The sequence below is a fragment of the Herpailurus yagouaroundi genome, unplaced genomic scaffold, assembly GCF_014898765.1.
Source record: "Herpailurus yagouaroundi ecotype Mexico unplaced genomic scaffold, PumYag 248, whole genome shotgun sequence".
NCBI classification, from domain to species: Eukaryota; Metazoa; Chordata; class Mammalia; order Carnivora; family Felidae; genus Herpailurus; species Herpailurus yagouaroundi.
This window is the reverse complement of record NW_024412465.1, coordinates 5,005,179-5,032,918: the sequence shown is the minus strand read 5'-3', so window position 1 is coordinate 5,032,918 and position 27,740 is coordinate 5,005,179. Positions and strand designations below refer to the sequence as shown.

The 27,740-nt window shown below is 44.4% G+C and overlaps 1 protein-coding gene across 1 annotated transcript; it reads left to right on the top strand.

Moving 5' to 3' along the window:
• The first annotated feature begins 1,003 nt into the window (after positions 1–1,003).
• On the top strand, positions 1,004–27,493 carry ARSH (arylsulfatase family member H). The gene is made up of 11 exons (XM_040460142.1): positions 1,004–1,406; positions 6,014–6,112; positions 7,882–8,031; positions 9,083–9,204; positions 11,911–12,036; positions 14,286–14,709; positions 16,019–16,155; positions 20,394–20,528; positions 22,668–22,830; positions 23,709–23,830; positions 25,799–27,493. The coding sequence occupies exons 2-11, from the start codon at positions 6,090–6,092 to the stop codon at positions 26,164–26,166; spliced, it is 1,770 nt and encodes a 589-aa protein (XP_040316076.1). The 5' UTR covers positions 1,004–1,406; positions 6,014–6,089; the 3' UTR covers positions 26,167–27,493.
• Positions 27,494–27,740: the final 247 nt, after the last annotated feature.

Genomic DNA, 27,740 nt, shown 5'->3' with positions numbered 1-27,740 from the left:
GTTTTCACAGACATAATAAGACTGTAAAACAGGGTACAATCAAATGAGAAAAAAAATCTTGTGATAGAAGCAATTGTACCTATCTATCCATCCATCATCTATCTGTCCATCAATCATCTATATATCCATCCATCTATTATCTATCTATCTACTTTCTATCTATGTAATCTCTATCTATCCATCCATCTATCATGTATCTATCCATCAATCATTATCTATGTATCCATCCATCCATCTATTATCTATCTATCTGTCTATCCACCTCAACATCCATCCACCCATATATCCTCCCATCCATACATCTATCCATCTATCCTTCCATCATATCTATCTATCTATCTATCTATCTATCTATCTCCATTCATCCATCCATCCATCATCATATCTATATCCATGTATCTATGTGTCTATGTATCTATCATCTATCAATAATCTATCCATCCACCCATCCATCCATCCATCCATACATCATATCTAACATCTATATCTATCTATCCATCCATCCATCCATCCATCCATCTGTATATCTATCTATTCATCCCTGTATCTATCTACTTATCTCTATCTTCCCTCGAAGCATTTCTTCTATCATCTTTTGTTCTTGGAGTGTCTGAATATTGCATGCTGTCTCAGTGCCATTATGTCTCCAGGTATCAATGCAGCTAATGACCCTCACCTTCCTCAGAGGTGCAAGTTGCAGCCACACATGATGCAGTGTTTGTAAGACACATGTAGACCACAAGACAGAAGCTACTCTTGAAAGTTGGCGTCAGAGGGGCGCCTGGGTGGCGCAGTCGGTTAAGCGTCCGACTTCAGCCAGGTCACGGTCTCGCGGTCCGTGAGTTCGAGCCCCGCGTCAGGCTCTGGGCTGATGGCTCAGAGCCTGGAGCCTGTTTCCGATTCTGTGTCTCCCTCTCTCTCTGCCCCTCCCCCGTTCATGCTCTGTCTCTCTCTGTCCCAAAAATAAATAAATGTTGAAAAAAAAAAAAAAAGAAAAGAAAGTTGGCGTCAGAATTGAAGATGGTGAAATTCTTGTTGTACATCTACCCTCTCGTCTCTATTTTGAAAGTCTAACTGGAATCCTTGGTGGAGATTTTGGTTTTTTTTAAATTATCCTGGCAGAAAACGTATTCGACTTAATTAAGTGTCCTTAATTATACATGAGTATTTAGTGGCAGTTGAAAGCTGAGATGAAATATTCCTTTGGTAAATAAGTATGCAAAAGCTGCCAGGTAGGTTATATTTAAATATAAAGATAATTGACAGACTTGAGCAGGGCACAACCTTGGTACTTAATAAACGTTTAATTATAATAATGAGCGCAGTCTCTTGGAACCGTGGCAGGAGCCTGGACGCACAGGACCCGTGTCCACAAATGTAGGAATTGGAGAAACCACTTGTTTCAAGTAAGTAAAATATGTTAAGTTCATATAATTAATGTAAAAGACGTTAAGTTAAACTAATTCCAGTTTGGTGTGCTGAAATTTTTAACGGTCAACAAGGTTGAGCATGAAGGGTTGAGTGTTAGTTGTATTGAATCATCTCTCTCTGTCTCTCTCTCTCTCTTTTTTTTATGTTTTCTAGGATTTTATATAACTGGGAGTGTGAAATATTATATATATTTTTTTGTGGCTTTTTTTTTTTTTACTCAGCCTAATCACTTGGAGATCCCTCCCTGGTGCTGCCTGTGTTATTGACAGTTTGCTCCTTATGGTGGCCGGATGGTATTCTATAGGATTCTAGATATCCCAGAATTGATTTACCCACTCACCTGTGAGGGGATATCTGTATAAAATTGTATTTTCTGGAGTGGATGTGAAGTGTTTAAGAGTATTTATGGTGTTTCCAGGAAGACAAGTAGGGAGGGTAATCAGAGGTCTTGGAGGTGGGTGACCTTTGCTTGGTAGTAAAATGGTAAAATCTCTACGAGTAAGTTTGTAAACTTTAAATTTTGCGCTCCCTCTTTCTTTCTTTCTTTCTTTCTTTCTTTCTTTCTTTTCTTACCCCCTCCCCCCCTCCTTCCCAATCTCTTCCTTCCTTCCTTCCTTCCTTCCTTCCTCCTTCCCTTTTTTCTTTCTTTCTCTTTCTTCTTTCTTTATTTCTTTCTTTCTTTCTTTTCTTTCTTTCTTTCTTTCTTTCTTTCTTTCTTTCTTTCTTTCTCCCTTTCAGCTATCTGTTATCCTCCTTGAATGGGATAATGTGCCATTGCAGTGAATGAACAAACACTGAAATATTGAAAACCACAGGTGGACCCATCCCATAAGAATTTTGCCAATTTAGAAACCAGGCTTCTGGTCTCTGAATTTACTTCATAATGGTGTCATTGAATATTTTTTTAGTGGAGTTTTTCTTAGCTGAAAGCAGTAATGAGTTTTTCTCATCCTGTGAAAAATGTGGGGTTTTTGTATGAATTGTTAGTGGGAAAAAAATAACAGACGTATTTAAATTTTTTTCTTACTGTTGCGTATTCCCTGTTATATTTTATCATAATGACGTTGCCAGAGTCACTGAAGATCAGGCAGGTTGGAGGAAGTTTGGGGATTGATGTGAATGTTTTTAGAAGTCTCTCAGATGCGTGAGGAGACCCGAGGTGATAAAGCCACACTCCACGTGCTCAATTCTTTCCAGAAGGACTCAGTAAAATAAAGCCCTCACAAAACTGTCAACTTCAGTTTTCATTCTCGTATATAAACTAGGGAAAACATAGAAGAGAATCACAGATGGTCTGTTCTCCATCCACAGCTCTGGATGAGAACATCGGAATCTTGCAGGATGAATCAATAGCTTTTGATACCATCCGAGAATGATTTCCTATCAGGCGGCTTCAGTGCAGCTTGCCACGGAGACAGGACCATGTCGTGCCTCTGGGGGACACTGGGTGATGTCTGGGAATCACTTTAGTTGTCACGTGTGGAGTGGGGGTTCTCAGAGCAGGTGGCGGGTGGAGACCAGAGACATCGCTCCTCCCCTCCATGCGAGAGCCACCCAGCCCCAGATGATGCTCTCAGTGCTGATACTGAGAGATCGTGATCCGTGGGGATTTCTTTATGCATCTCTGCGTTGGCTGCCTTGACTCTCTCCGCTGCAGGGCTTGGCTCTGAGCACAGGGCAAAGAAAGGACTGGCTTCAATGCCTGGAAGGTCTTGGCTAGTGGGTCTTAATTAGAGACAGTGTTTTAATTAGGCTGCAGTTGACTTTATTGGTTGACCCTAAGCTACAGCCCCACTCCTGGAGCCCACTGTATCCGCGGAAGAGTGGGACAAATCATATGATTATTCCCCCGTCCTCCAAAGCGTGAGGCCATGACACCCAGGTTGCATCTGTGTGCCCCTGGATGAAAGGTCCCGTCAAAGTAATTAGTGTTTTGATGTCAGCTGGGGTTGACGAATGCCTCGCAGGATGATCCAGCTTTACCATCAAAAAACCCTAAAGGATCGACGTGTACATCCTCTCTATTTTAAGGAAAAGAGCACAGAATTCCACACTAAGAGTGTATGCCGGGTTAATTACCGATGTCACCGCAGCACGATTTCAGCCGGCTTCAGCATGGCATATTTAAAAGCAGTGTGATGGGGCGCCTGGGTGGCTCAGTCGGTTGAGCGGCTGACTTCGGCTCAGGTCATGACCTCGCGAGATCTCGTGTGATCTCGCGTGAGTTCGAGCCCCGCGTCGGGCTCTGTGCCGACAGCTCGGAGCCCGGAGCCTGTTTCGCATTCTGTGTCTCCCTCTCTCTCTGCCCCTCCCCTGCTGGTGCTTGCTCTCTGTTTCCCTCAAAAACAAATACACATGAAAACAAAATCATAGGGGCGCCTGGGTGGCTCAGTCGGTTGAGCGTCCGACTTCGGCTCAGGTCATGATCTCGCGAGATCTCGCGTGATCTCGCGTGAGTTCGAGCCCCGCAAGAGCTCTGTGCTGACAGCTCAGAGCCTGGAACCTGCTTCAGTTTCTGTGTCTCCCTCTCTCTCTCTGCCCCTCCCCCATTCATGCTCTGTCTCTCTCTGTCTCAAAAATAAATAAACGTTAAAAAAATTAAAAGTAAATAAAAGTAAATAAAGGCAGTGTTGCCCTGAACACCCTCACTCCTGAGTGTTGCGCGCTGGCCGAGCGTTTGTCCGGAGTAAGAAATCACAAGCGGTGTGTGATAGCTTATGATATTTTTTTAATCTACTATTTCATGGCCACATACCCCCACAGAAGCTTTCACCGGCAGCACAAGTGCCCGCTGTTGACCCTGGAGAAATTACTGGAGGTTTGATAGCTCTACGGCCTGGTGATGCTTAAAACGTACCTGTTCCGGTTGCCAAAGAGGCTAAGCCTACAGCGATGTGCTCGTTAATCGTGTCTGTGTGCTGTCAGTTGCCTGTGGACAACCTATGTCTGATTTTTACGGTACCTTTATCCCTTGTCCGATCTATTGATAGAAAATATTGCAAATGTTTTCTCCTTCTCTGAACATGCCACTTTTGCTTTGCTGATGGTGTCTCTTGGCACAGGGAAGTTTTCTGCTCCCTCCCCCCACTCCCCTACAATTACTTCTATTTGTCTCCTCAGGCTGGTGTAACAAATGGTCACAAACTAAGGGCAGGGCTGCTGAGACCCAGGCAGGGAAGGATCACTGAGATCCAGAGCAGGGCTGTGCTCCTTCCACAGGCTCCAGGGGAGGGTCCTTCTTGCCTCTTCCAGCTTCTGGGGCTGCAGGCGTCCCTGGACTTGTGGCCGCCTCCCTCCCGTCTCTGCCTCCGCCTTCACATGGCTTCTCTTCTGTGTCTGTCTCCTCTTGTCTCTTACAAGGACACTTGCCCTTGGATTTAGGACCACCCTGATCCAGCATGAGCTCATCTCAGATCCTTCACTTAATCACATCTGCAAAGACCCTATTCCCATATAAAGCCCCACCCGAAGGTTCTTCCTTATCAGTATCTGATAACCTCTCTCTCAGTAAGGTATTGATTGGGTACCATGGGTCAGAGGAAACGGGCCACCGCTGAAAGGTGGCGTGTGAGCCTCACCAAATGCCCCAGGAGAGTCAGCTTCTAGAACTGTGTCACTTGAGATCGTCACTGGAGGTCTAAGATGAGAAGGTGAGAACTGCACACACACACACACACACACACACACACACACACACACACACACGATGGAGAGACAGAGACCATCCAAATGGGACCTCTCCAATTCACTGGCCTTCGTGAAAGTGTTCAAAACTCTCTCACTGCAGCTCCTTCTCCCATAAAACAAAACTGTCATTAACCCTTCGAGGCAAGCAGGGTGAAATGTTTTAAGGAGCCAATGGGAACATGTGTGTGGAAATGCCTTGGGGATGAGGAAACCCTGTAAACTCTATGGTGGGGTCATTAGCCATGATTATATATCATTTTCCTTGGGGGTGGCCCATCAACCTACAAAACTTCACCCACCTGGAGCCATCTGAGGGTCTTTGGCGGGGCGGGGGGGGGGGCCCCACACAGGACTCTTCCGGTCTTTGGACTCTTATAAAATCATCATAATTACAGCGGCTAAACATGCCTTCTTGACCTCAATGAGTTTGGCCAATGCGGCCACGGGTTCATGGTGTTGATCACTGTGCTTTTTAAGGTAGGCATTGATTAGGCACCTTGGGCAGAAAAACGTTCTTTCCTTTCTTTAAAAAAATGTGTATTTATTTTTGAGAGAGCACGAGCGGGGAGAGGGGCAGAGAGAGAGGGAGACAGAGGATCGGAAACAGGCTGTGTGCTAACCGCAGTGAACCCTACACGGGGCTCAAACTCAGGAACCGTGAGATCACGAGCTGAGCTGAACCTGGACACTCAACCGACTGAGCCCCCAAGGCGCCCTGAAAAATGTCAGTCAGTGGGTTGATGACTTATTTGTTCTACTGACTCTGGAATGAAGGGTTTTTGTGGCCAGATCATCGTTTGTCGGGAGTCTGCCACGACAAGTGTCCAGGAACGACTGGGTCACGCATGGTGTTTGTCACATTCTCTCTGGTCAAACGCGACTTGTTTGCAATTAGGTATAAAGAATCGAGGGGGTGACCGCGTTCACGGGTGGACTCGTCTGCCCATGAGAGAGATATCGCTGTTGCAGCCATGATGTGGCCATTCCGTAAGTGGTAAGTATGCGACCTCGTAAACTGTCATTGTCCTTTGTATCCAGACGGAAGGGTTCGATGTCCCAGTGCTGTTCACCCTCGCTGATGTTAGCGCTGCTTTGTCTGCTTGACACGTGATGAGGGTCATGAGGGGTGTGCCGGGGGCTATGGGTTGATGGCATCCTATAGGGTGGCTTTTATGAGGAATGCTTACCTTAAGGATGACAGCACGGAGGTGGGGGTTGTACAAGGGCCAAAGTCAGATTGTTGTAGGGATTTTAAGGATGTCCATGGAGGAGCGAGGGGTGGGGAGTGGGCAGAGAGAGGAAGCCATGACAGAGTAGCAGAGCACCATTTGCTGAGGCTTGTCAATCATGGCGCAATGGGAGGCCGTTGGAATTCTCTACGGAGCATAGCAACCAGCTTTGTATATTGATAGGGTCGCTGTGCTTGGCTGCATTTTGGTGCGGCCCAAGTGGCAAAACCGGGAAGGGCCAGGCAGACCATTCAGGAGAGTCTTCGGATATGTGAGTGAGAGACACCATGATTGGCGTGCCATGATTGCTCTGAAAATGGATGGAGGCCAGTGGATTTAAGTCTTTGGACTTAATCTGTGGTAGAACTTTTTTTTTTTTGAGGTAGAACTTTTTTGAGGTAGAACTAACAGAAGGTAAAATGGGTCGGATGGAAACTCCGGGGTTGGGGAACTAGCTTCTTGCACCGGAGAATGGTCCTCATCTCAGTTTGTGGGGATTTCGGTCAAAGGCTGTTTGTGCTTTTCTGCCCATAGGGTACCATTCGGCAGTGACAAATGGGTGATTCTACAGCCTAACACTCAGTAGGATATAGAAGTAGATTACATTTCCCCTTTCGGGTGTCAAAAGGATTCCCGATGGTATTTTAAATATATATTTTAATATTTTAAAAAGGACAGGTCAACGTTGAAAAAAAAAAAAAGCAAAAGGCTGACTAGCTGGTGGCTGGCCTCTGATTTTCCATTTTCAGTTTTTATTTAAATCAATCAAACTATTAGGCCTTGCACTCATGGTTAATTGCTATTAAGTCTTTTTTTTTTTTAAGTTTTATTTATTTATTTTGAGAGAGAGAGAGAGAGCATGAGTGAGTGTGGGGGAGAGGGGCAGAGACAGAGAGAGAGAATCCCAAGCAGGCTTCATACTGTCAGCACAGAGCACAACGTGGGGCTCGATCCTGTGACCCTGGGATCATGACCTGAGCCGAAATCAAGAGTGGGACTCCCAACAGACAGAGCCACCCCGGTGCCCTTGCACTGTTGGTCTTCTTTAAGGGTTTCCTATCACAAAACCCTGTGTAGCATGATAAGAATTTAAATATCACCAGACATATAAAACTAATTTGAACGTGAGAGTATGTTAACACAAAACATGAGTTTTGGGATGCTTGGGTGGCTCTGTAGTTGAGGGTCCGACTTCGGCCCAGGTCACGATCTCGCGGTTCGTGAGTTCGAGACCCACGTCAGGCTCTGTGCTGACGGCTCGGAGCCTGGAGCCTGCTTCTGATTCTGTGTCTCCCTCTCTCTCTGTCCCTCCCCCACTCACGCTCTGTCTCTCTCTCTGTCTCAAAAATAAATAAATGTTAAAAAAAAAACCACATGACTTTAAAACACAAAACTTGTGGCCTCTGAGCAAGCCCACTCAGGTCCTTGGTGTAGTTGGAATGGGTGAGGAATCACAGTGTTTCATATTTTCAGTTGCCCGACATGTAGACGCGGTTGACAGTCTTCTGTTTGTCACGTCCCCAAACGCCTCCAGGACCTGCTGGCTGTCCGTTCACCTCTGGTGCCTGTTTGGGGGCCTGAGCTCAGCGCTGATGACAAGGAATTCGAGGCCCAATATTGTGCTCCTGATGGCCGATGACCTCGGGGTGGGAGATGTCTGTTGCTACGGCAATAACACAGTGAGGTAAGGAGGTCACCCATCCCCAGATGGTGATGCCCTGGTCCCTCAACTGCTAGTTGCCCATCTGCTTTCTGTCTCCCAGGATTGGTTTCTTCTGGAAATTTCACATCCGCTGAGTCCTATCACCCATGACCATCCCTATCACATATGACCGCGGTATAACGGATACCGCATCCCGTCCCAGGGCCACCATAACAGACAGCACATCCCGTGTGGCCGTCAACAGCACACGTTGATATTATTTGTCCTTGCAACGTGGGTCATGGACCAGTCCTGTATTTTAAGCATAGTTTTGGTCTTCTTAAGGGCAATTTGGGGCCACACGAGCACTGTTCTCTAGTCACCTCCTCCAGTCGTGGTTAAGATGGAAGACTGTCCGGGATTCTTGTGACTGTCAACCAGGCAGTGACTCTAGCCACACAAAGTACTGGGAGGTACACACAGATCGTCCCCAACACCGACACTGAGGCTCTTTGGGCGTATCTGACACCCTCCCCGATCACACCGCTGTGCGGTTGTGTGAGTAGTACGTCATCAAGACTGGGGACATGCTTTCGTCATGGGAGAGCCTACAGTCTACTGTTCTCCCGAAAGATTTTGGAGACCTTAAAACATCAGACGACCAAAGCGGGCAATAAGGGACCATCCAAAATGTCACAATTCGGTTATTTTTTTTTAAGTCACCTTTTCCTAGAAGAATTACAGTAAAATTTAATGTGATCCAAGTTACCCCTTCATTTCAGGAATATAATATAACCAAATGGGCTAAGTTTTGCATGGACAGGCCAATGCGCCCGGGGCGGTAATAGTTGAATTGTACACGCAGTTGTGCCTGGAGACATATTCTTGTAAACTCTGTTTTCGTGTCCCTTCTGGGCATCGATGCGTCCCAGCAGGTGGATGGATAGAAGGTTAAAGAGCATGTGTTTTATAAGGTTTGGCGGGAACAGAGTCAGTGGGACTCACGCCAGAGTGGATGGCTTCGAATGTTCCGTGCTTTGCTGAGAATGCGAAACACAGGTGCTGAATCCTCTGTCTGTCTGTCTGCCCGCAGCACACCGAATATCGACCGCCTGGCGAGTGAGGGCGTGCGGCTCACCCAGCACCTGGCGGCTGCGTCCGTGTGCACCCCGAGTAGGACTGCCTTCCTGACCGGCCGGTACCCCGTCAGATCAGGTGCAGGAACTCAACAGTCTTGTCTTTCTCTCGTGCTTCCTTCTTATTTGTTTATTGTTCACTCCTCCTCGTAAGGATTCTCGAGATCGGTCATTTATGGGATTAAGAGTCTCAGTGCAAATGGGGGTCATGTTTTTACACCTGCAGAGTTTACACGGCCGAGAGTCTTGACAAGTGCCTCCCAGGCTGCCCCACTGTGCGCATCCAGTGGCCGGGTTTGGCGAGCAGTGTCCCAGCTCCTTGTCCAAGTTTTGGACTCAGCAAGAACATAGCCAACCTTTTATGATGGAGAAGTTCCAAATGTTTCTTACCCCTAACTTTCAGCAAAAATAGTTTAGGAAAGGTGCCAGGCTGAAAATAAAACCAAGATCGAGCTTTTGAACAAAGGGATATAGTGTCCACCCGTCTTCATGAGAGTAATGGTGGTGGACCTTCATGAGATGTTTTCACCACTCAGATTTGGCAGAAATCAAGGCTCTTGTTTTTTTTTTAAAGACTTTTTTTTAAAGTTTATTTATTGATTTTGAAAGAGAGAGAGAGAGAGAGCAGGAGGGTCAGAGAGAGAAGGAGAGAGAGAATCACAAGCAGGCTCTGTGTTGCCAGTGTAGAGCCTGACATGGGGCTCGAACTCACAAACCGGGAGATCATGAGCTGAGCTGAAATCAAGAGTCAGATGCTTAACCGACTGAGCCGCCCAGGCGCCCTGAGAAATCAGGACTCTGGGTACTGATGATGTGAAAATGAGTTTTCTGAACCTTTTGAGGGAGCAAGTCAACTGGGGAAATAACATTAAATGTCTGTCGGTAGGAAGTGATCAAGCCAATAGTGTGGAACCCAATGCATCTTTAAAATGGTAGACAAATCTTCTAACACGTGGACCCTGAGCGTGCTGCAAGATGTTTTTTGTTAGATGGGGAAAGCAACCTGAAAACGCAGAGTAGAGGTCGTGCACAATGGAATAGAGCTCTGTCATTGTCCTGGAAAAGCAGCTGGTCACGCCGGCCGCCTCTGAGAGGGGAGCTGGCGTGGCTGAGGGCTCGGCAGGATGGAGATGTTTTTAAGCTCTTTTAGGTGTTGAGTGTCGTGTCATGTGAATGGCGCCCATCAAACTTTTGTGCACACACCAAGATGTAAACAGATACCTACATTTAATGAGAAGATGTAACCACTTTCCTTGCAAATGACAGGCATGGTTTTTGCCTTCTAGGATTTGCAAAAGGCATCGTTTTTAATGTACCCGTTGCTCTTGGGAAGGGAAAAACAAAGCTGTAGGTTGGATCACAAGGCTATTGAAACATATACTGATTTTTTTTTTATTGATCGTGCACATTGGTACCTTTTATTTATAGGTGATCGTTGTGACGTAAGTAGGACATACCTCAAAGTGCATGTGTTTTAGTGGTTGAGATGCAAGGAACAGTTCAGTGAGCTTTGGAAGCCCCGAAGGGCCCGTAAAGCATCCGCAGAAAGTTGTCCTGGAACGTGTTCCTAAAAATGCAGCGTTTCTGAGTCAGGACTCTGGGTGTGCCCAGCAGAGGAAATGACACGCTCAGGTAACGCAGTCACGCATGAGTGTGTGGAGAAGGAGGTGGCCACACCGATAATCAAAAGACTGTGCAGTCTACACCCCAGACTTAGATTTCTGTAACGGGTGCTGGACGGACAGTCATGAGGTTTGACCAGTGGAGGGGTGTAGGTTGGAAGGGTTGTTGAGAAGGTGACTGAGATGACGCATGGAGACTGGCTGGCGTATGCCATACAGCCCAGTGGAAGCTGTGCTCCGAAGCTATGATAGATATCCCTAGCGTTTACCGGGACAGAATTATCAGGACTGGACACTGGATAGGGCAGAACAGGGCAGGGTGTGTGACAAAGAGGCTAGGAAAGGAATTTGTGCGTTGGGTGGCTGGGGGCATCATGGCGTCCTTGGCTGAGGTAGGTTTGAAGTCACATGACTGTGGACTGGTGTGTTGGCCAGGCCAAGATTGGGATTCATCGCTATAGAGATGTCGCAGATAGGACGTAAAGTTCAGAGGAAGGTCTGGAGGAGAGCGGGCTTCTCACCGTGTAGAAAGACGTGATGAGGGGCGCCGGGGTGGCTCAGTCCGTTAAGCATCCTACTTCGGCTCAGGTCGTGATCTCACGGTTCGTGAGTTTGAGTCCTGCATGGGGGTCTGTGCTGATGACTCGGAGCCTGGAGCCTGCTTCGGATTCTGTGTGTCCCTCTCTCTCTGCCCCTTTCCTACTTGCGTCTGTCCCTCTCTTTCGGTCAAAAATAAATAAAACATTAAAAAAAGTCTTAAAAAGAAAGATGAGATCAAAGTTGAGAATCGAGGTCCAGCGACGTCACCCAGAGTCACGTGCACAGTTACATTTGAACCTCGAACAATCAGTGAATAAATTTTCAGCACAGATACGCCCCGCACAATGTTTGGGGCATGTGTATGTACTGAAGAGTCCTGCACGGTGAATATGAGATTCCATTGTGACCGGACATGCTTTCTGAAGCTGGGGATCCTGATGACAAGACAGCAGGTGCATGTGACAAATGTGAGGGTTAGCTAAGTAGACGCAAAGAAAGCACGCACAATTGGGGAAAGAACAGTGTTGGGGAGACGCTTGAAGGAAAGGACTATGAGCCCTGGGGTTTCTCGTGTCACCACGCGGCCTGTATACGTCACCTGCTCTCTGCTTCTGTGAGTTTAGGGATGGCCTCTCCCTTCAACCTGAACCGCGTCCTTACCTGGCTCGGAGGCTCCGGCGGTCTGCCCACCAACGAAACCACGTTCGCCAAGCTGCTACAACATCGGGGCTATCGCACGGGACTCATAGGTATGGGCTGTGGACACGTGGGGACACACGTCCCCTGGCAGTGGGGCTCAGGCCTCCCCGGGGGACGTCCGCTGGGTGCACGCCAGCTGACTTCTGGGTGGCAGGAGACACGCGGGGAAGGAGTCGGATGCACGATTACTCAGGACCTTTCCGGAGTCCAGAGCAGGGAGGCTATTGGGGAAGTCAGCTTGTAGATATTCTGTGTGTGTGTTGGGGCGGGGGAGGCGCTAGTTTTATGACATCATTAGTAGCCGGGAAGTGAGTGCACTTTTATTTATTTTTTTATTTGAAAGGTTATTTATTTATTTTGAGAGAGAGAGAGAGAGAGAGTTGGGGGGGGGGAGGAACTCAGAAAGAGAGAGAGATTCCCAAGCAGGTTCCACGCTGTCCGCACAGGGTGCAACACAGGGCTCGAACTCACAAACTGTGAGATCATGACCTGAACCGAAAGCAGGAGTCAGATGCTTAACCCACTGGGCCACCCAGGCGCCCGAGTGAGTGCATTTTTAAATACGTCCTGTTCAACCAAAAGCATGAATGGTGACCAAGTTACTACATTTGACCTTTGAACGATGAGGCTCTTACGGGCACCAACCCCCCTCACAGCTGATAATCCACATACAGCTTCTAACTGCCCCCCCCCAACCCCCCGCACCAAACTTAACTACTAATAGGTTGCTATTGACCGGAAGCCTTGCCAGATAACACAAACAATTGATGAACACATATTTGTAAGTTATATATAGTATATATTGTGTTCTTACAACAGAGTAAGCTAAAGAGAAGATATTTGCAAGTTGTAGATAGTGTATATTGTACTCTTACAACAAAGTGTATATTGTACTCTTACAACAAAGTGTATATTGTACTCTTACAACAAAGTGTATATTGTACTCTTACAACAAAGTGTATATTGTACTCGTACAACAAAGTGTATATTGTACTCTTACAACAAAGTGTATATTGTACTCTTACAGCAAAGTATATACTGTAGTCTTACAACAAAGTAAGGTAAAGACAAGAAATTGGGGCAGGAAATCTGTTTATACGGGTTGTTTGATATCGTACGCCCTTTTGGGGAGACCCATGACACTGTGACAGCATCCCATCAAGTTTTTTTTCCGTGGAATGTCTATCCAGTGCATTTTTCCCCCATCAAGAGATGAGCCAACAAGATGCTGTCTGCTCCCTGTACCCAGTCTCTTCAGGCTTCTTCGAGGATCTCGGCTGCCCTCGCTTGAAGCAGTCAAATAAAAAAAAAGAATGACCCTGGTTCCCCCCGAATGTGACCTGTAGCGCAATCATCCCTCAATGAACCCCAATGGCCACCGTGTGGACGGAGATCTTGTACGCGATCTTTCAGGAATATTCTAGGGCACGGCCAAACCTGAGTTCCCATTCAGCTGTGTCGTTTTTAATGAACATGACCTGGGGCGCCTGGGTGGCGCAGTCGGTTAAGCGTCCGACTTCAGCCAGGTCACGATCTCGCGGTCCGTGAGTTCGAGCCCCGCGTCGGGGCTCTGGGCTGATGGCTCGGAGCCTGGAGCCTGTTTCCGATTCTGTGTCTCCCTCTCTCTCTGCCCCTCGCCCGTTCATGCTCTGTCTCTCTCTGTCCCAAAAATAAATCAACGTTGAAAAAAAAAATTAAAAAAAAAAATTAACATGACCTGAGGCCTGTTAATACGAGGGTGAATTTCTCACTGGCAGTAAGGGGTCTGGAGTGGGTTAAGTATAATCACGTGCGTAAATGAATGAGCATGTATGTGAGCCATGTAGTAGGTGCTCAATAAAAGGAACGGGAACCATCACCTGAGTCCTTTTCCTCGTGGCTCCCTTATGATCGTTACTCAGGGCTCTTGGACCAGATCTTTGGGTAGAATTCTGGTTCCCTTTCGGGGGCATGGAACAAAGGAGTCAGATTACAGCATCTGGGGGCAAACCCACAGCGAGCAGCTCGGAGGGGGGCAGAAAACACCCAGCACATGCGATCTGGCTTTCCGGCTCCTTCCAGACCCGTGGGAAGGGTCTGATGGAGAAGGTGGCTGTGCTCTGCGCACTAATTGTTGCCTCTGCCCCCAGCAGGGACTCCCGTCCCGGCAGCACGCGGACGGTTTTCTGTGGCCCTGTTTTTGTGCGCAAGGTGCGGGTGGTAGGGACCGCTACGGAGTTGGAGAGAAATACGGGAACCCATGGGTTCTACAGACGGACGGAGGTCCTGGCGCCCCGGTGACGCTGTGTGTCCCCTGCAGGCAAATGGCACCAGGGCTTGAGCTGCGCCTCTCGGAACGACCACTGTTACCACCCGCTCAACCACGGCTTCGACTACTTCTACGGGCTGCCCTTTGGGCTGCTCAGTGACTGCCAGGCGTCCAGGACCCCCGAGCTGCACCGCTGGCTGCGTATAAAGCTGTGGATGTCCACGGCAGCCCTCGGCCTCGTGCCCGTCCTGCTGCTCGTCCCCAAATACGCCCGCTGGTTCCCCGTGCCCTGGAAGGTCCTCCTGGCCCTGGGCCTGCTGGCCTTCCTCTTCTTCCTGTCCTGGTACTCCAGCTACGGGTTCACGAGACGCTGGAACTGTATCCTGATGAGAAATCATGACATCGTCCAGCAGCCCATGCGCGAGGAGCGGGTAACCTCCCTCCTGCTCAAGGAGGCCCTCGCCTTTATCGACAGGTACGCGGCCCCTGCCGGCCGGACTTCCTGCTTGGGGCTCTGGTTTGCACGGCAGAGACGTTGGCTTTGTCTTGGGGACGCGGGCCTGTGCGTGTGCGCACGTGTGTCTGTGACGTTTGCAACAGACCAGAGTCTCTCCTTAGAATAAGATGGAGGGGCGCCCAGGCGGCTCAGTCGCGGGAGCCCCCCACCTTTGGCTCAGGTCATGATCTCACGGTCCCTGAGTGTGAACCTCACGTTGGGATCCGTGCTGACAGCATAGAGCCTGCTTGGGATTCTCTCTCTCTCTCTGTCTCTCTCTGCTCCTCCCCTGCTCTCTCTCTGAAAATAAACTTTAAAAATAAAAAAATAATAATAATAAAATTGAGAGTTAAATTTCCTGCCAATTTTAAACACCGAAATGGCCAAGAGCTATATTTCGCTCGCTCTTGTTCATGCAAAACTGCTTCCATATGGATTGGTGTCTAAATGGATTCGAGCTTTCGGATGGCTGCTGATTTTGCTTCTTCTCAGAAACAGCCTGGAAACGCCTCCCTGTCCGTGAAAGATGGGGCCGTGATTCAATTTCCAGATATGTCGTCTGAGGTTTTATATGCTCAGTACAAGCTCCCTTCTAGATGGGGAATGGGGGTCTAGATGGGAGACGAGATTAACCCCTGGCAACGGAGCCTCCTTCACTCCTATGCCTACACGACCCCCACGTTCGTTCTTTGCCCCAACACAGCGGTCAGAACATAGTCACTCAGCCCAGCTTTCACTCAGCCCAAGGGCTGTCCTTGAGAGAACGCACCCCATGTCTATGCACTTCACCCTGTATAATGCCCGCTTGTAAGAGTATGTGAAGGGGCAATTTGAAACGGTTGCATGTGACGTTAAAATGCAGACTACAAGAAACAACATGGATTAGCATCCTCTCTTGCGACCTGTGATGCTGTGCCAGCAACCTCATGGCTCAAAGTTAATGCCAAAACTCCAGCCATCATGTCTATGTTCCAGACAGCAATTGGGGAGAAAGAGGAGGAGGAGGAGGAGGAGGAGGAGGAGGAGGGAGTGAAGAACTCTTTGTTCCGAAGTCAGAACTCACTCACTATTTTGTTGCCAGTGCAAATGTTCCCATATTGTTTATTCCTACCCACGGTCAGTCTTTCCGCCATACTTTTTGTTACTCCCGTGAGTGGCATTGATCACTGAAGTACTCGCACAACCTCTATCCACTGTTGCAACACCTTTCAACCTGTGCAGCGTCATAGCCAAGTGAAGAAAACACCTTTGTGTGTGGCGATAACTCAGTTAATGTTCCACCCGTTAGGTATAAACGCGGCCCCTTCCTCCTCTTCGTGTCCTTTCTGCACGTGCACACCCCACTGATCACCAAAGAGAAGTTTGTGGGGCACAGTAAATACGGGCTCTATGGAGATAACGTCGAAGAAATGGACTGGATGGTGGGTGAGTATTGAGGAAAACGGGGTTTCTGGGAACGGGCGGGCCGTTGCCTGTGTTGGGGCCGCCGAGAAGTGTTTGTTCCCGTGAACCGAATTCAAATCTGGCCGTAGGTGCAGCAGAATCAGTGAGTATTCCCCCAAGAAAGCGGTCACGATGACGAATGTGGGGTTTTCTGTCTTGAAAACAGAGACGAAATTAGTAAAGTTACTAAAGGATACTGTCCTTCCCCGATATTCGTATTAGTTTGTTTTATGAGAAGTGCTTAGAAATGTAGGAGGGAATTCTAAACCGAAGCCATTCGATTCAAAGCTATACGATCAATACACAGAATAAGACGAATGGAATGAATGACAAGGAGGGAATTTTACTTTTGAATTTTTTTTTGCATTTATTTATGTATTTATTTTATTTTTGAGACACAGAGAGAGACAGAGCATGAACGGGGGAGGGGCAGAGAGAGAGGGAGACCCAGAATCGGAAGCAGGCTCCAGGCTCTGAGCTGTCAGCACAGAGCCTGACACGGGGCCCAAACTCATGAACCTTGAGATCATGATCTGAGCCAAAGTTGGATGCTTAACCACCTGAGCCACGCTGGCGCCCCTAGGGTATTTTACTGTTGAAACACAGTACAATTTTCTCCCCCTCTACTTGAAGCTTGAAAACTATTCTGTGCCGACACTCTACACTGATATTCACAGAGTTTGAAATGTGTTTTAAAATATATTCAAAGTTCCTTAAATATGAAAATGTTACTCTTACATATAGAAGATATATATTCATTTAATATCTATTAACATTTAATGTTAATTTCTATTTAATATTTATTCAATATCTATTTATATTTAATACCTATTTAATATCTATTTAATTTACTATTGATTTAACTTAGTATCCATTAATTTAGTATCTATTCAATTTATATTTAATATCTATTAATTGTATACTTAATGTATTTAATATCTATTTCATATCTATTAATATTAAATGATATATTTAACATCTATTAAATATATATAATATATATGTATTAATATATCCCTTAATATTTATTTAATATCTATTAATATCGGTTACTCTTTAATACCTATTAAGATTAATATCTATTTAATATCTAATTTTAATTTAATATCTATTTATTTAGTACCTATGAATATTAAATCAACTAAGAATGTAATTAACTTAAGTGTTCAATATTTAATATGTATTTAATAGTCATTATTTATGAATATCTATTTATTTAATATCTATTTAATATCTATCAATATTAATACATTTGATGTATTTAATACCTATGAATCAACAGTGTATCATTATGTTAATATAAATCTATCCATGCAAGCCAAATATTAATGTGTGTATATGTATGGATACATGATTTATATATGTCTCTGTGCATAGTACAATATATATATATATATATATATTTTTTAAATTTCCTGGCAGATGTACACAAACACTGAAACTTATTGAAACTTGCTACAAGTAAAGCCAAGCTGTAGGCTGATAACTTAGTGTCATTGCAACATTGTGGTTTATTTCCTTGATGTGTTTTATCCTTCAGGATAATCTCCTTTGCAAACAAGGCACTTCTATCTTAAGTCCAAGACCAGTTTTACCCGAAGGGGCAGAGTTTGCCACTAACAGATAATTAAGTTTATTCTGCCGTCTATGTTAACTCCGTGTTACAGGTTCCTTGTAAAGGCTATTAATTGCATTTAGTTCCGGGGCTCATCCTATGTACGTGGGAGAAATGTCGAGTAAGCATTTCCTTGCACGACACCTGCCAAATACATTGCTGTATTTTTCCCTTCAGGGATTAAAACAGATTTTTTTTAATGTTTATTTTTGAGAGAGACAGAGGTAGTGTGAGCAGGGGAGAGGCAGAGAGAGAGGGAGACACAGATTGGGAAGCAGGCTCCAGGCTCTGAGCTGTCAGACCCCTATGTGGGGCTGAAACCCACGCACCGTGAGATCACGACCTGAGCCGAAGTTGGATGCTTAACCGAGGGAGCCACCCAAGCACCCCTCCCTTCATGGCTTTTGAAAAGCGCATCAAAAACAGAGGCAGGTCAAAAACCAGAGAGGCGTCTTGTGTGTGTGTGTGTGTGTGTCTAGTTGGCAATATGATGATACAACTTAAGATCATTTCCTAAGTTATTAAGTTTCTCAAGAAGCCATAACAATGTTACAGTCAGAGTGACATAGAGAGTGAATGTCCTAAAATGTCCAGGGTTCGGGAACATTTTAGACTCTGTATTCAAGCAGAGTCTTAAAAAAATATGTCAGACACTCTGTATTTTTGCAGTCTTTCCTCATATCTTGTCTTATATTTATGATTATGCTGTTGCCATTTGCACATACATATGGACACAGACATCTCTATGTTTTACACCTTGCATACACATAGGCTTACATGGAAATATTTCCAAAAAATATCAGGATTTGCATCGGTGTCATTTACTTTATCTAACAAAATCAGGGCTTTCATTGATTTCTAGCTACAAGGTTTCTAAAAAAAAAAAAAAAAGGCCAATGTGGCTTCGGAAACAAACTGCTTTTCAACAACGAAACAGAAAGGTTAACGAGTTCATGTTTCAAGGAGTTTTCTTTGCAGTTAGCCACGTTGCCTTTGCATGTTTGAGTAGAACAGGAATGTGGCCGGGGAAGGGGCTCCTGCTGGACGGCAGGACGGAGGTGAGACCTACAGAAGCCCAGGGCTGATGTCCAGCTGGGATCACAAATTAAGTCAACATCGTGTGGAATGTGGCTTTCCATCTGTTTGTTTCAAACACTCGTTTGTCTTCTTAAGAGAGTGTCCACACTCAACACACAATGTTTGCCGAGTCTGGGAAGATGTTAATTATTGTCGGAGGCTTAGGACCTGTGGGTCCGGTGCCACCTTCAGAGAGCCGTGGGGACAGCACATCCTGGTGGGGGGTGGGGGGACCGTGCTGCTCTCTGGCACAAGGGTACGACTTTGCTTCTTTATTCCTGCAAATGTCAGTGTTTCATCTGTTATCTCTTTTGTATCACTGATTGTAAGGCTCTTCTAACTGCCAGACTTCATATTTACTGCCTATTAAAACTTTTGTCTTGGCTGTTTGATCCTTGAGCGATGATAGTATTGTATCTACATAGTAGTTCATATGTTCTCATACACTCTATGTGTATACGTCATGTATTTATAGAATATAATGTGTGTGCATATCATTACATAATTTCTCAAATAAATATATTTTCCTGTATATTATATATTACATATATTTCTTGCAGGTATTATATAGCATACTTCTTATATTACATGTTATATTTTATATATCATATATTATACTTAATATATGTTATGTAAAATCATTTATTATTTACTAAATGATATATTAAATGTATATAAAATTGCACAGTACAGAAAACATTACCCATCAATATTACATAAATAACTAATATATAATACTATCATATAGTTATCAAACATTATACAATATTTTAATATATATGTTACTTACATTATATATTATATACATTGTATATGTTACTAATATACTATATCATTAGATAAAATATTATATGCTTAATATAACATTTTAATATATTTTAAATCATAACTTTTATAGTTATACATATTTCCTCATATTTACATATATATTATATACCATTGTATGAACTTTATCATATAAAAAGCATATAGGATTATAATACATAAATTATAGTTTCATATATTTACATACACATAATATGTTTATCGTATAGTATATGTTGTGGATTACAATTTATTATAATTTAAAACATTATGATATGTGAAGCATCTTTTATATTTATTAAATATATTTATTATTATGTTATTATATATAATAAGTTATTCCTATTATATATTTACTATTTATTATATAGTTATATGGAATATATATTTATATACATATATGACATATTACATATAATGTCAAATATATGCAATAAGTAATTATAAATATATAAAGCCCAATTTTATGGTATATGCTACTTAGCATATACATTCTATGCTATATAGCATATATTTATGTATCCACTCTTAGTATCCTTACGTATACTACCCATGTACTAGAGTATGTAACAGTGATTTATTATATATTATTACAACCTATACAATAAAATAAAATAACCCTTAGTTACACTGTTACGCTAACAAGTGCCTGATAATAAGCACCTCATGGAGATGACCGTGGTCACACTGAAAGTTGAGAGCTTCCTGTCCGCACCTGCACCAGGTAGGATCCTGGAGGCCCTGGACCGGGAGCGCCTGTCCAATCACACGCTGGTGTACTTCACGTCGGACAACGGGGGTCGCCTGGAGGTGCAGGAAGGCGGGGCCCAGCTGGGCGGCTCCAACGGCGTCTACAAAGGTGATGTGCGGAGAATCCGCATGTTTTATTTTAATGCCCGAGTAGCGTCTACTTAACTTTGCATGCACGTGTGCTCATTTGCAAACTCGGTTTGGAGATCCTTGTGTGAGTTATACTCTCATGTGAAACTAGATGGGAAAAGGTGCAAGTTTGGGGGCTATTTCTGAGAATTTAAGACAGAAGTGCCTGAAGTAAGGAAAGCCTCTTGAGTGGAAATGCACAGGGTCTCTGTGACTATCGAAAGCTGGTCTCTCAGGCTTGCAGTCTAAGCATTTGGAGCTTGATGACTGTGGGATGGGGCGTCCTGGACCCTGTAGGGCATTGAATAGCATCTCTAGTTCCCACCCAGCACATGCCAGGGGCACTTAACACTCCCCTCCCCAGCAAAATAGTGACAACCAAACGCGTCTCCAGACATTACCCAGTGTCCCCCAGGGCCACAGTCCTGTCTAGCTGAGAATGACTTACTCTAGAATAATACTCACTTGAGTACCCAAATTCAGGTCTTAATGAGATAAAATTGATCATGTTATCAGTAGGCTTCAAACACTGAAACAAAGAGGAAAGGAATTAATGATCTAGCACGGGGGCCTTCCTCCTCATTGAGGGAGTTCTTTTGCCTGTCTTTGATGTGTGCCATGCTGGGTTATTGAGTAGCTCTCCTGAGCCTGCCCTTACAGATCTGCAAAGCGGGGCCAACAAAAAGAAGAGTCTTGGTGTTTGCTACTCCTCTCCTACCACTCCGAACCCCAATCAAAACAAAGTGAAAGCGTGTCCAAGTTGTCCTCATTACAAAAATCAGAGCTTTAGGATTTCCTTGTACTTTATGAAACAATTTAGAATAGATAGGTAGATGATTGATAGATAGATATATGGAGAGATACATGGATGGATGGATAGATAGATGTTGGATCGATGGATGGATGGATGGAGAGATAGATGTTGGATTGATGGATGGATGGATGGATGGATGGATGGATGAATGGATGGTTGGATGCATGGATAGGTAGATAGATAGATAGATGTTGGATGGATGGATGGATGGATGGATAGATGGATGGATAGATGGATGGATGAATGGATGGATAGACAGACAGATATGATGGATAGATGGATGGATGGATGGATGGATGGATGGATGGATGGATGAATGGATGGATGGTTGGATGGATGGTTGGATAGATAGATAAATAGATAGATAGATAGATAGATAGTTGTTGGATGGATGGATGGATGGATGGATGGATGGTTGGATGGATTGATGGTTGGACGCATGGATAGATAGATAGATAGATAGATATGATGGGTAGATGATACCTTGACAGATCAATAGGTTGATCAGTTGGTTGACTGATGGATATTAGATGGAAGATAGGACAGATACATGATACATTGTAACTGACAACAAGTGACCTCCTAAAAGCATCCACCTTTTCTGACAGGTCATGTCAACTTGCTGTAGGCATACTGTTAATGGGTGTCCTGGGCAGACGATTAATTTTATTGTAGGTGCGCTACACAGTTGCCAGGCATTAAATACGACCATGTATATGTCAAGGTGGGTTTATGTTTGCTTTTTTTGTTCGTTGTTTATCCATATATAAAACAAACATAAATTCAGTTCAGAGAGCTGGTTACGTTTTCCATTAAGAATGGTGCTGTAGACTGGGGGTGGGGGTGGGGGCTTTGAACACTGACAAGACCAGTATCTTGGACCCTAAATGTTTTCCCATTTATTGTTTTCCCCACTTCTACATAGAGAGACACTGTCTTGTATTTTCTTTGTAATTTGTACCGTCAGAGTAACACACATGGAAAAGGTGTTCCGTGAATGTTTCATGTTTGTTCTACTTTGGAAGAATTTCCTTTACCCAGCCCAGAGAACCTCATTTTTTTTTTTCTCTTAAAGCTCACAGAATGTTCTCTTTTCTCATAGTATTGAAACTCCATGGCAATCATTGTCATCACAAAATAATAGCACTGTATTAGGACAGCACTTGCTTTACAAGTGGAGTTTCAACTGCTTGGAAACAAGAATTTGGCAAGTGACAGAAAACATTCCATTTAGACGTAATTTCCAACTGAGTGGAGAAATATGATTGACTTGAATTCATCCTTGGCTTTCATCTTTGGTTTTAGGTGGCAAAGGAATGGGCGGATGGGAGGGGGGCATTCGTGTCCCAGGAATATTCCGGTGGCCGACGGTCCTGGAGGCTGGGAAAGTGATTGACGAACCAACAAGCCTAATGGACATTTATCCGACACTGTCTTATGTAGGTGGAGGGATATTGCCCCAGGACAGGTATGGAAACGGTATTTGCGCCTAACCTTGGCAGATATATTTGACAGGCACTTGGATGTGTTAGAAAATGTTCTATGTGTATTTGTGGTATATCACTTAATTTTCAATATTCCGTTAAGATGGGCAGACATCTTTCTCCCCTTAGTGGGTGGTGGGTGGATGGATGTTTCCCGATTAGGACACGTTCTACTTTGTCTCTCCTACGCGTATGCAGACACAGGCTTGGCTGTCCTCATGGGTGGGGTGGAGTCTCATTCACTTTTATATCCACCACATCGTCCAGACCATTAAGCAGATATTTATTAGGTGAATGACTGAATACAAGTGCATTTGTGTCAACGTATGAAGGAGGCTGTACTTATCTATGGGCTTTAAGATGAAGAGACATGGTCCATGCTCTAGTGGTTTAATTCCACGTGTGGGGACTGGTATCTGCTCATCTGAGGGGGGGATGCTCTTGAATCAAATGAGTGTCAGGAGCTCAATTTTCCAATCCATGACGCTCATTCATACTGTCTTCCAAGTATCAGAATAGTATCTCCAGCCACTCACCTCTTCCACTGTCTTAGAAACTGTGTGACATTTCTTCCTTTTTCTTTTGTGGTTGTTGTTGTTACTGGTATATAATGGGTGAAGATGTGTAGTGAGGCTTAAAGTCCTTTCTTCTTCTTCTTCTTCTCCATCTTCTTCTCCTCCTCCACCTTCTCCTTCTTCTTCTTCGTCTTTCTCTTCATCTTTGTCTCCCCCCCTTCCCTTCCTCTCCTTCTCCTTCTCCTTGTCCTCCCCCTTCCCCTTCCCCTTCACTTCCTCTTGTCTTAAGATGTGTGATGAAACCGTGCCCCTCTCACCGCATTCTGCATTTCTCCTTCTCTCCAAAGAGTGATTGATGGCCGGAATCTAATGCCCTTGCTGGAAGGCAGGGTATCCCACTCGGACCATGAGTTCCTCTTCCACTACTGTGGGGTCTACCTGCACACGGCCAGGTGGCATCAGAAGGATTGTAAGTATGGAGATGGCAGGAGTGTGGGGACACAATAAGAACACAGCCCCGTTTCCTTTCCCTCTTGGGGGAAGTTTTACCATGTACAAACAGTGCCCAGCTGTTTGAGGTTCTTTTTCCTTGGGGAAGTTAATTATAAGCAGCCATTGTACTGCGGTAGGATTTTACAGGTGTATGTAAGCTCATGTGCACGAATATGCCAGAGACAGAGAGAGAATATGAATGCTCACAACTAAGGACAGTGAAGTAATTAGCAACAGGGAGTAAGCTCTGCAGTGTAACCCACACAACTGTCCTGTCCCCTTCCAATGAACTGTCTCTGCCTTACCTTCGCGCTAGATGATTCATGAAAACAAATGTAAATTAACAAAAGATACTCATTTCCTTACATCTGTAGGAAAAGCTCTATCAAAGGCAGTTGGATAAAGTTCCAGAATCCTTATGTGATGGGAATTAACTTAATCTGCAGAAAAGATAAAAATTTTCTCCCGCGAGACCTATCACTTGTGGTGTGATCCATTCTTCATGTCAGTGTGGACTAATCACCCACATAAAACAAGAACAAACTGACAAAAACCTCTTTCTTCTAGCTTCTCTATACTTAGGGACATGTTCAGTGGTGAGTAACGAAAGAAAAACAGCCCCCCACCCCCCAACAGCAAAACTTCCTAAACTTAATGATGGAGGGTTAAACAAATAGAATTTTACTTATATTTTCATAATCAAGATTTCAGAAGTTAGAAGCACAGAGGTGGTACAATGTTCAACACCATCTGGGGGAAGGGTAAAGTCAGGTGATTGATTAGGAAAGCATATCTTTTCCATATAACCTCACTCACAGACTTCTATGGAAGTTTCATTGACCAGACGCTGAGAAATGCTTATGATGTTTTCTGACTAAAATCGATCTCTGGAAATAGAACTGCCAGCCACTGATACAGGAAGAAAGAAAGGAAATAATGAAAGATAAAAGAAAGAAGGACAGACAGATGGAGAACGAATAGAACAAGGAATGATTGACCTTGCCAGATGACCTTTGTCAATTTCAGACCTGAAAGTGGTATTTAGCTTTAGAATTTTGGGGTGCCTGGCTGGCTCAGTTGGTTGAGAGTCCAACTCTTGATTTTGGCACAGGTCATGATCTCGGGGTTGTGGGATCGAGCCCCACATCAGGCTCTGCACCAAGCATGGAGCCTGTTTGAGATTTTCTCTCTCCCTCAACCCCTCCCCCCACTCATGTTCTCGCTTTCTTTCTCAAATAAAAAGAGGAGAAAGAAAAGAAAAGAAAAGAAAAGAAAAGAAAAGAAAAGAAAAGAAAAGAAAAGAAAAGAGAGATACCTGGGTTGTTCAGTCAATTAAGCATCCAACTTCCGCTCAGGTCATGATCTCGTGGTCCATGAGTTCAAGCCCCGCATCAGGCTCTGTGCTGATAGCTCAGATACTGGATCCTGCTTTGGATTCTGTGTCTCCCTCTCTCTCTGCTCCTCCCCTGCTCACGCTCTGTCTCTCTCACTCTCAAAACTGAATAAATGTTAAACAAATTTTTTAAATAAAAAAAGACAAGAATAAAAGAAAAGAAAAGAAAAGAAAAGAAAAAAGAGGAAAGGAAAGACAAGACAAGAAAAAAGAAAAGAAAAAAGAAAAGAAAAGAAAAAAGAAAAGGAAACTTTCCATTTTGCCTATGGCAAGTCAGAGCAAAGTAGTGATCAGACTCACAACTTCTGGAATTATAGCAGCCATTCAGGTAATAACTATATTTCCACATGCCCTTGTGATAAGGTAAAAAGTTTTCAATCTGGCAGCAAAGTTGTGTGTTGTTCTCACAGTTGAGGAAATGCTACAATTGCTAAGTAACTCTGTGCACAGGATGGTTGATTGTTGGCGAAAGCATTTGAGAAATAGGTTTCCATGGAACGAGTCCTAAAGTGATAACAACTATGGCACTTTCAACAGAGCTCTGTTTTCCAGGTGCAACGGTGTGGAAGGTCCATTACGTGACTCCCAAATTCTCCCCGGACGGAGCTGATGCCTGCTATGGAAGTGGAATATGTCCATGTTCTGGAGATGTCACCTACCATGATCCTCCACTGCTCTTTGACATCTCAAGAGACCCTTCTGAGGCCCGGCCTCTTAGCCCTGACAATGAAGCCTTATTTGACTCAGTGGTCAAGAAAATCGAGGCGGCCATAAAAGAGCATCGCAGGACTCTCACACCTGTCCCACAGCAGTTCTCTGTGTTCAACACCATTTGGAAACCGTGGCTGCAGCCTTGCTGTGGGACTTTCCCTTTTTGTGGGTGTGACAAAGAAGATGACATCCTCTCTACGGCTTGGTGAGCAGCAAGGGGCCACTTGTTACCAACCACCAACACACTGTTACAGACTTCATGGAAGCAGCTCTCAGCTGATTCCTCCCTTCCTTGTGGGATGAATAATTATGCCCTCCGCCATTTTTTTTAACCCTCAGATTTCAGTTCTTTCTTCAAGTCTCATCTGGGAGCTCGACGAAGCGAAAATGGATCTGGACACCAGCGCCCCTGGAGTAGAGAACTTGTGTCATATCTTTATATAATTGTGTCATTGTTCAAGCAAAAAGGTAGACCTAGGAAACCTTCTGCAGATTCTTATGGATCCGTGGCGCTTAGGAGATGGTGAGAAATGGTCGGACGGATGGCATCGTTTTTACGTAGTTGTGGTAGAAACTTCTACTTGGGGATCTTAAATCCAGATGACTTATTTTTGTAACCAGTCATTTTGTTTCAGCCTGAAGCAGATAGTGTTCATGATAGTGGAAGTGGTCCCACACTGCTTTTCAATTCTTGACTTCCGGTCTTTTCTTCTTTCCTTCTCTTCCCGCTTACAAAATAAATGCCCGCCTACAGGTGTTGGTTCTGATTCCTGGCAACTTTTGATTACAGAGGATGTGTTGTGTCTTGGTGTGTTCGTGTGTGAATTGGGGGGAAACCAGTGTCTATCGCATGGAGTGGCTGTGAACATCGCATGCATTAATTCAACTGAAATCACCTTCCGTACAGTGAGCACTAAATTGGTGTTATTGTTATGAATGTTGTAATTGTTGTCAATTACAATTCATCTTGTTCCCTAAAGTACAGAATAGGAAGAGTAGAGAAGAGGCCATATCTAAAATGGAAAAAAAAAATGGATGGAAAAGTTTTTAATTGATGAAACGTATTCAGGCATCACATGCAGAGAACAATTCTGAACAGGATAAACAAAAATAAATCCACACCTTGAAGAATCATGAGAAAACTGCAGATTACAAAGGACCAAGAAAAGATCTGTAAATCAGTCAGATTTCCTATAAACTACAAAGTATTCAAATAAAACTAGATTTGCTAATGGCCCCAAGGGAAGCTATAAGAGAACAGAATAATCTCCTCAAACTATTATTTGAAAATGATGCTGAAAGTTTTAAAACACAAACAGCCAATATTTTGGATTTTTTATCCCTTTATTTAACTCTGTTTTCCTGTATTTTGAAGCTCTATGGTACTAGAAGCCTTTGAAAACAATTGTTTTCCTGATTAATCGAATCTTTGATCAGTAGGCAAATTACCTCCTCACATCTGGTAATGCTGTGTATCTTGAAGTCCACCTAAGCTGAAATAAACATAGCTTTAATGTTAAAACTTAATTACATTAAGGGGCGCGTGGGTGGCGCAGTCGGTTAAGCGTCCGACTTCAGCCAGGTCACGATCTCGCGGTCCGTGAGTTCGAGCCCCGCGTCGGGCTCTGGCCTGATGGCTCAGAGCCTGGAGCCTGTTTCGGATTCTGTGTCTCCCTCTCTCTCTGCCCCTCCCCCGTTCATGCTCTGTCTCTCTCTGTCTCAAAAATAAATAAAACGTTGAAAAAAAAATTGAAAAAAAAAACTTAATTACATTAAAAATTGC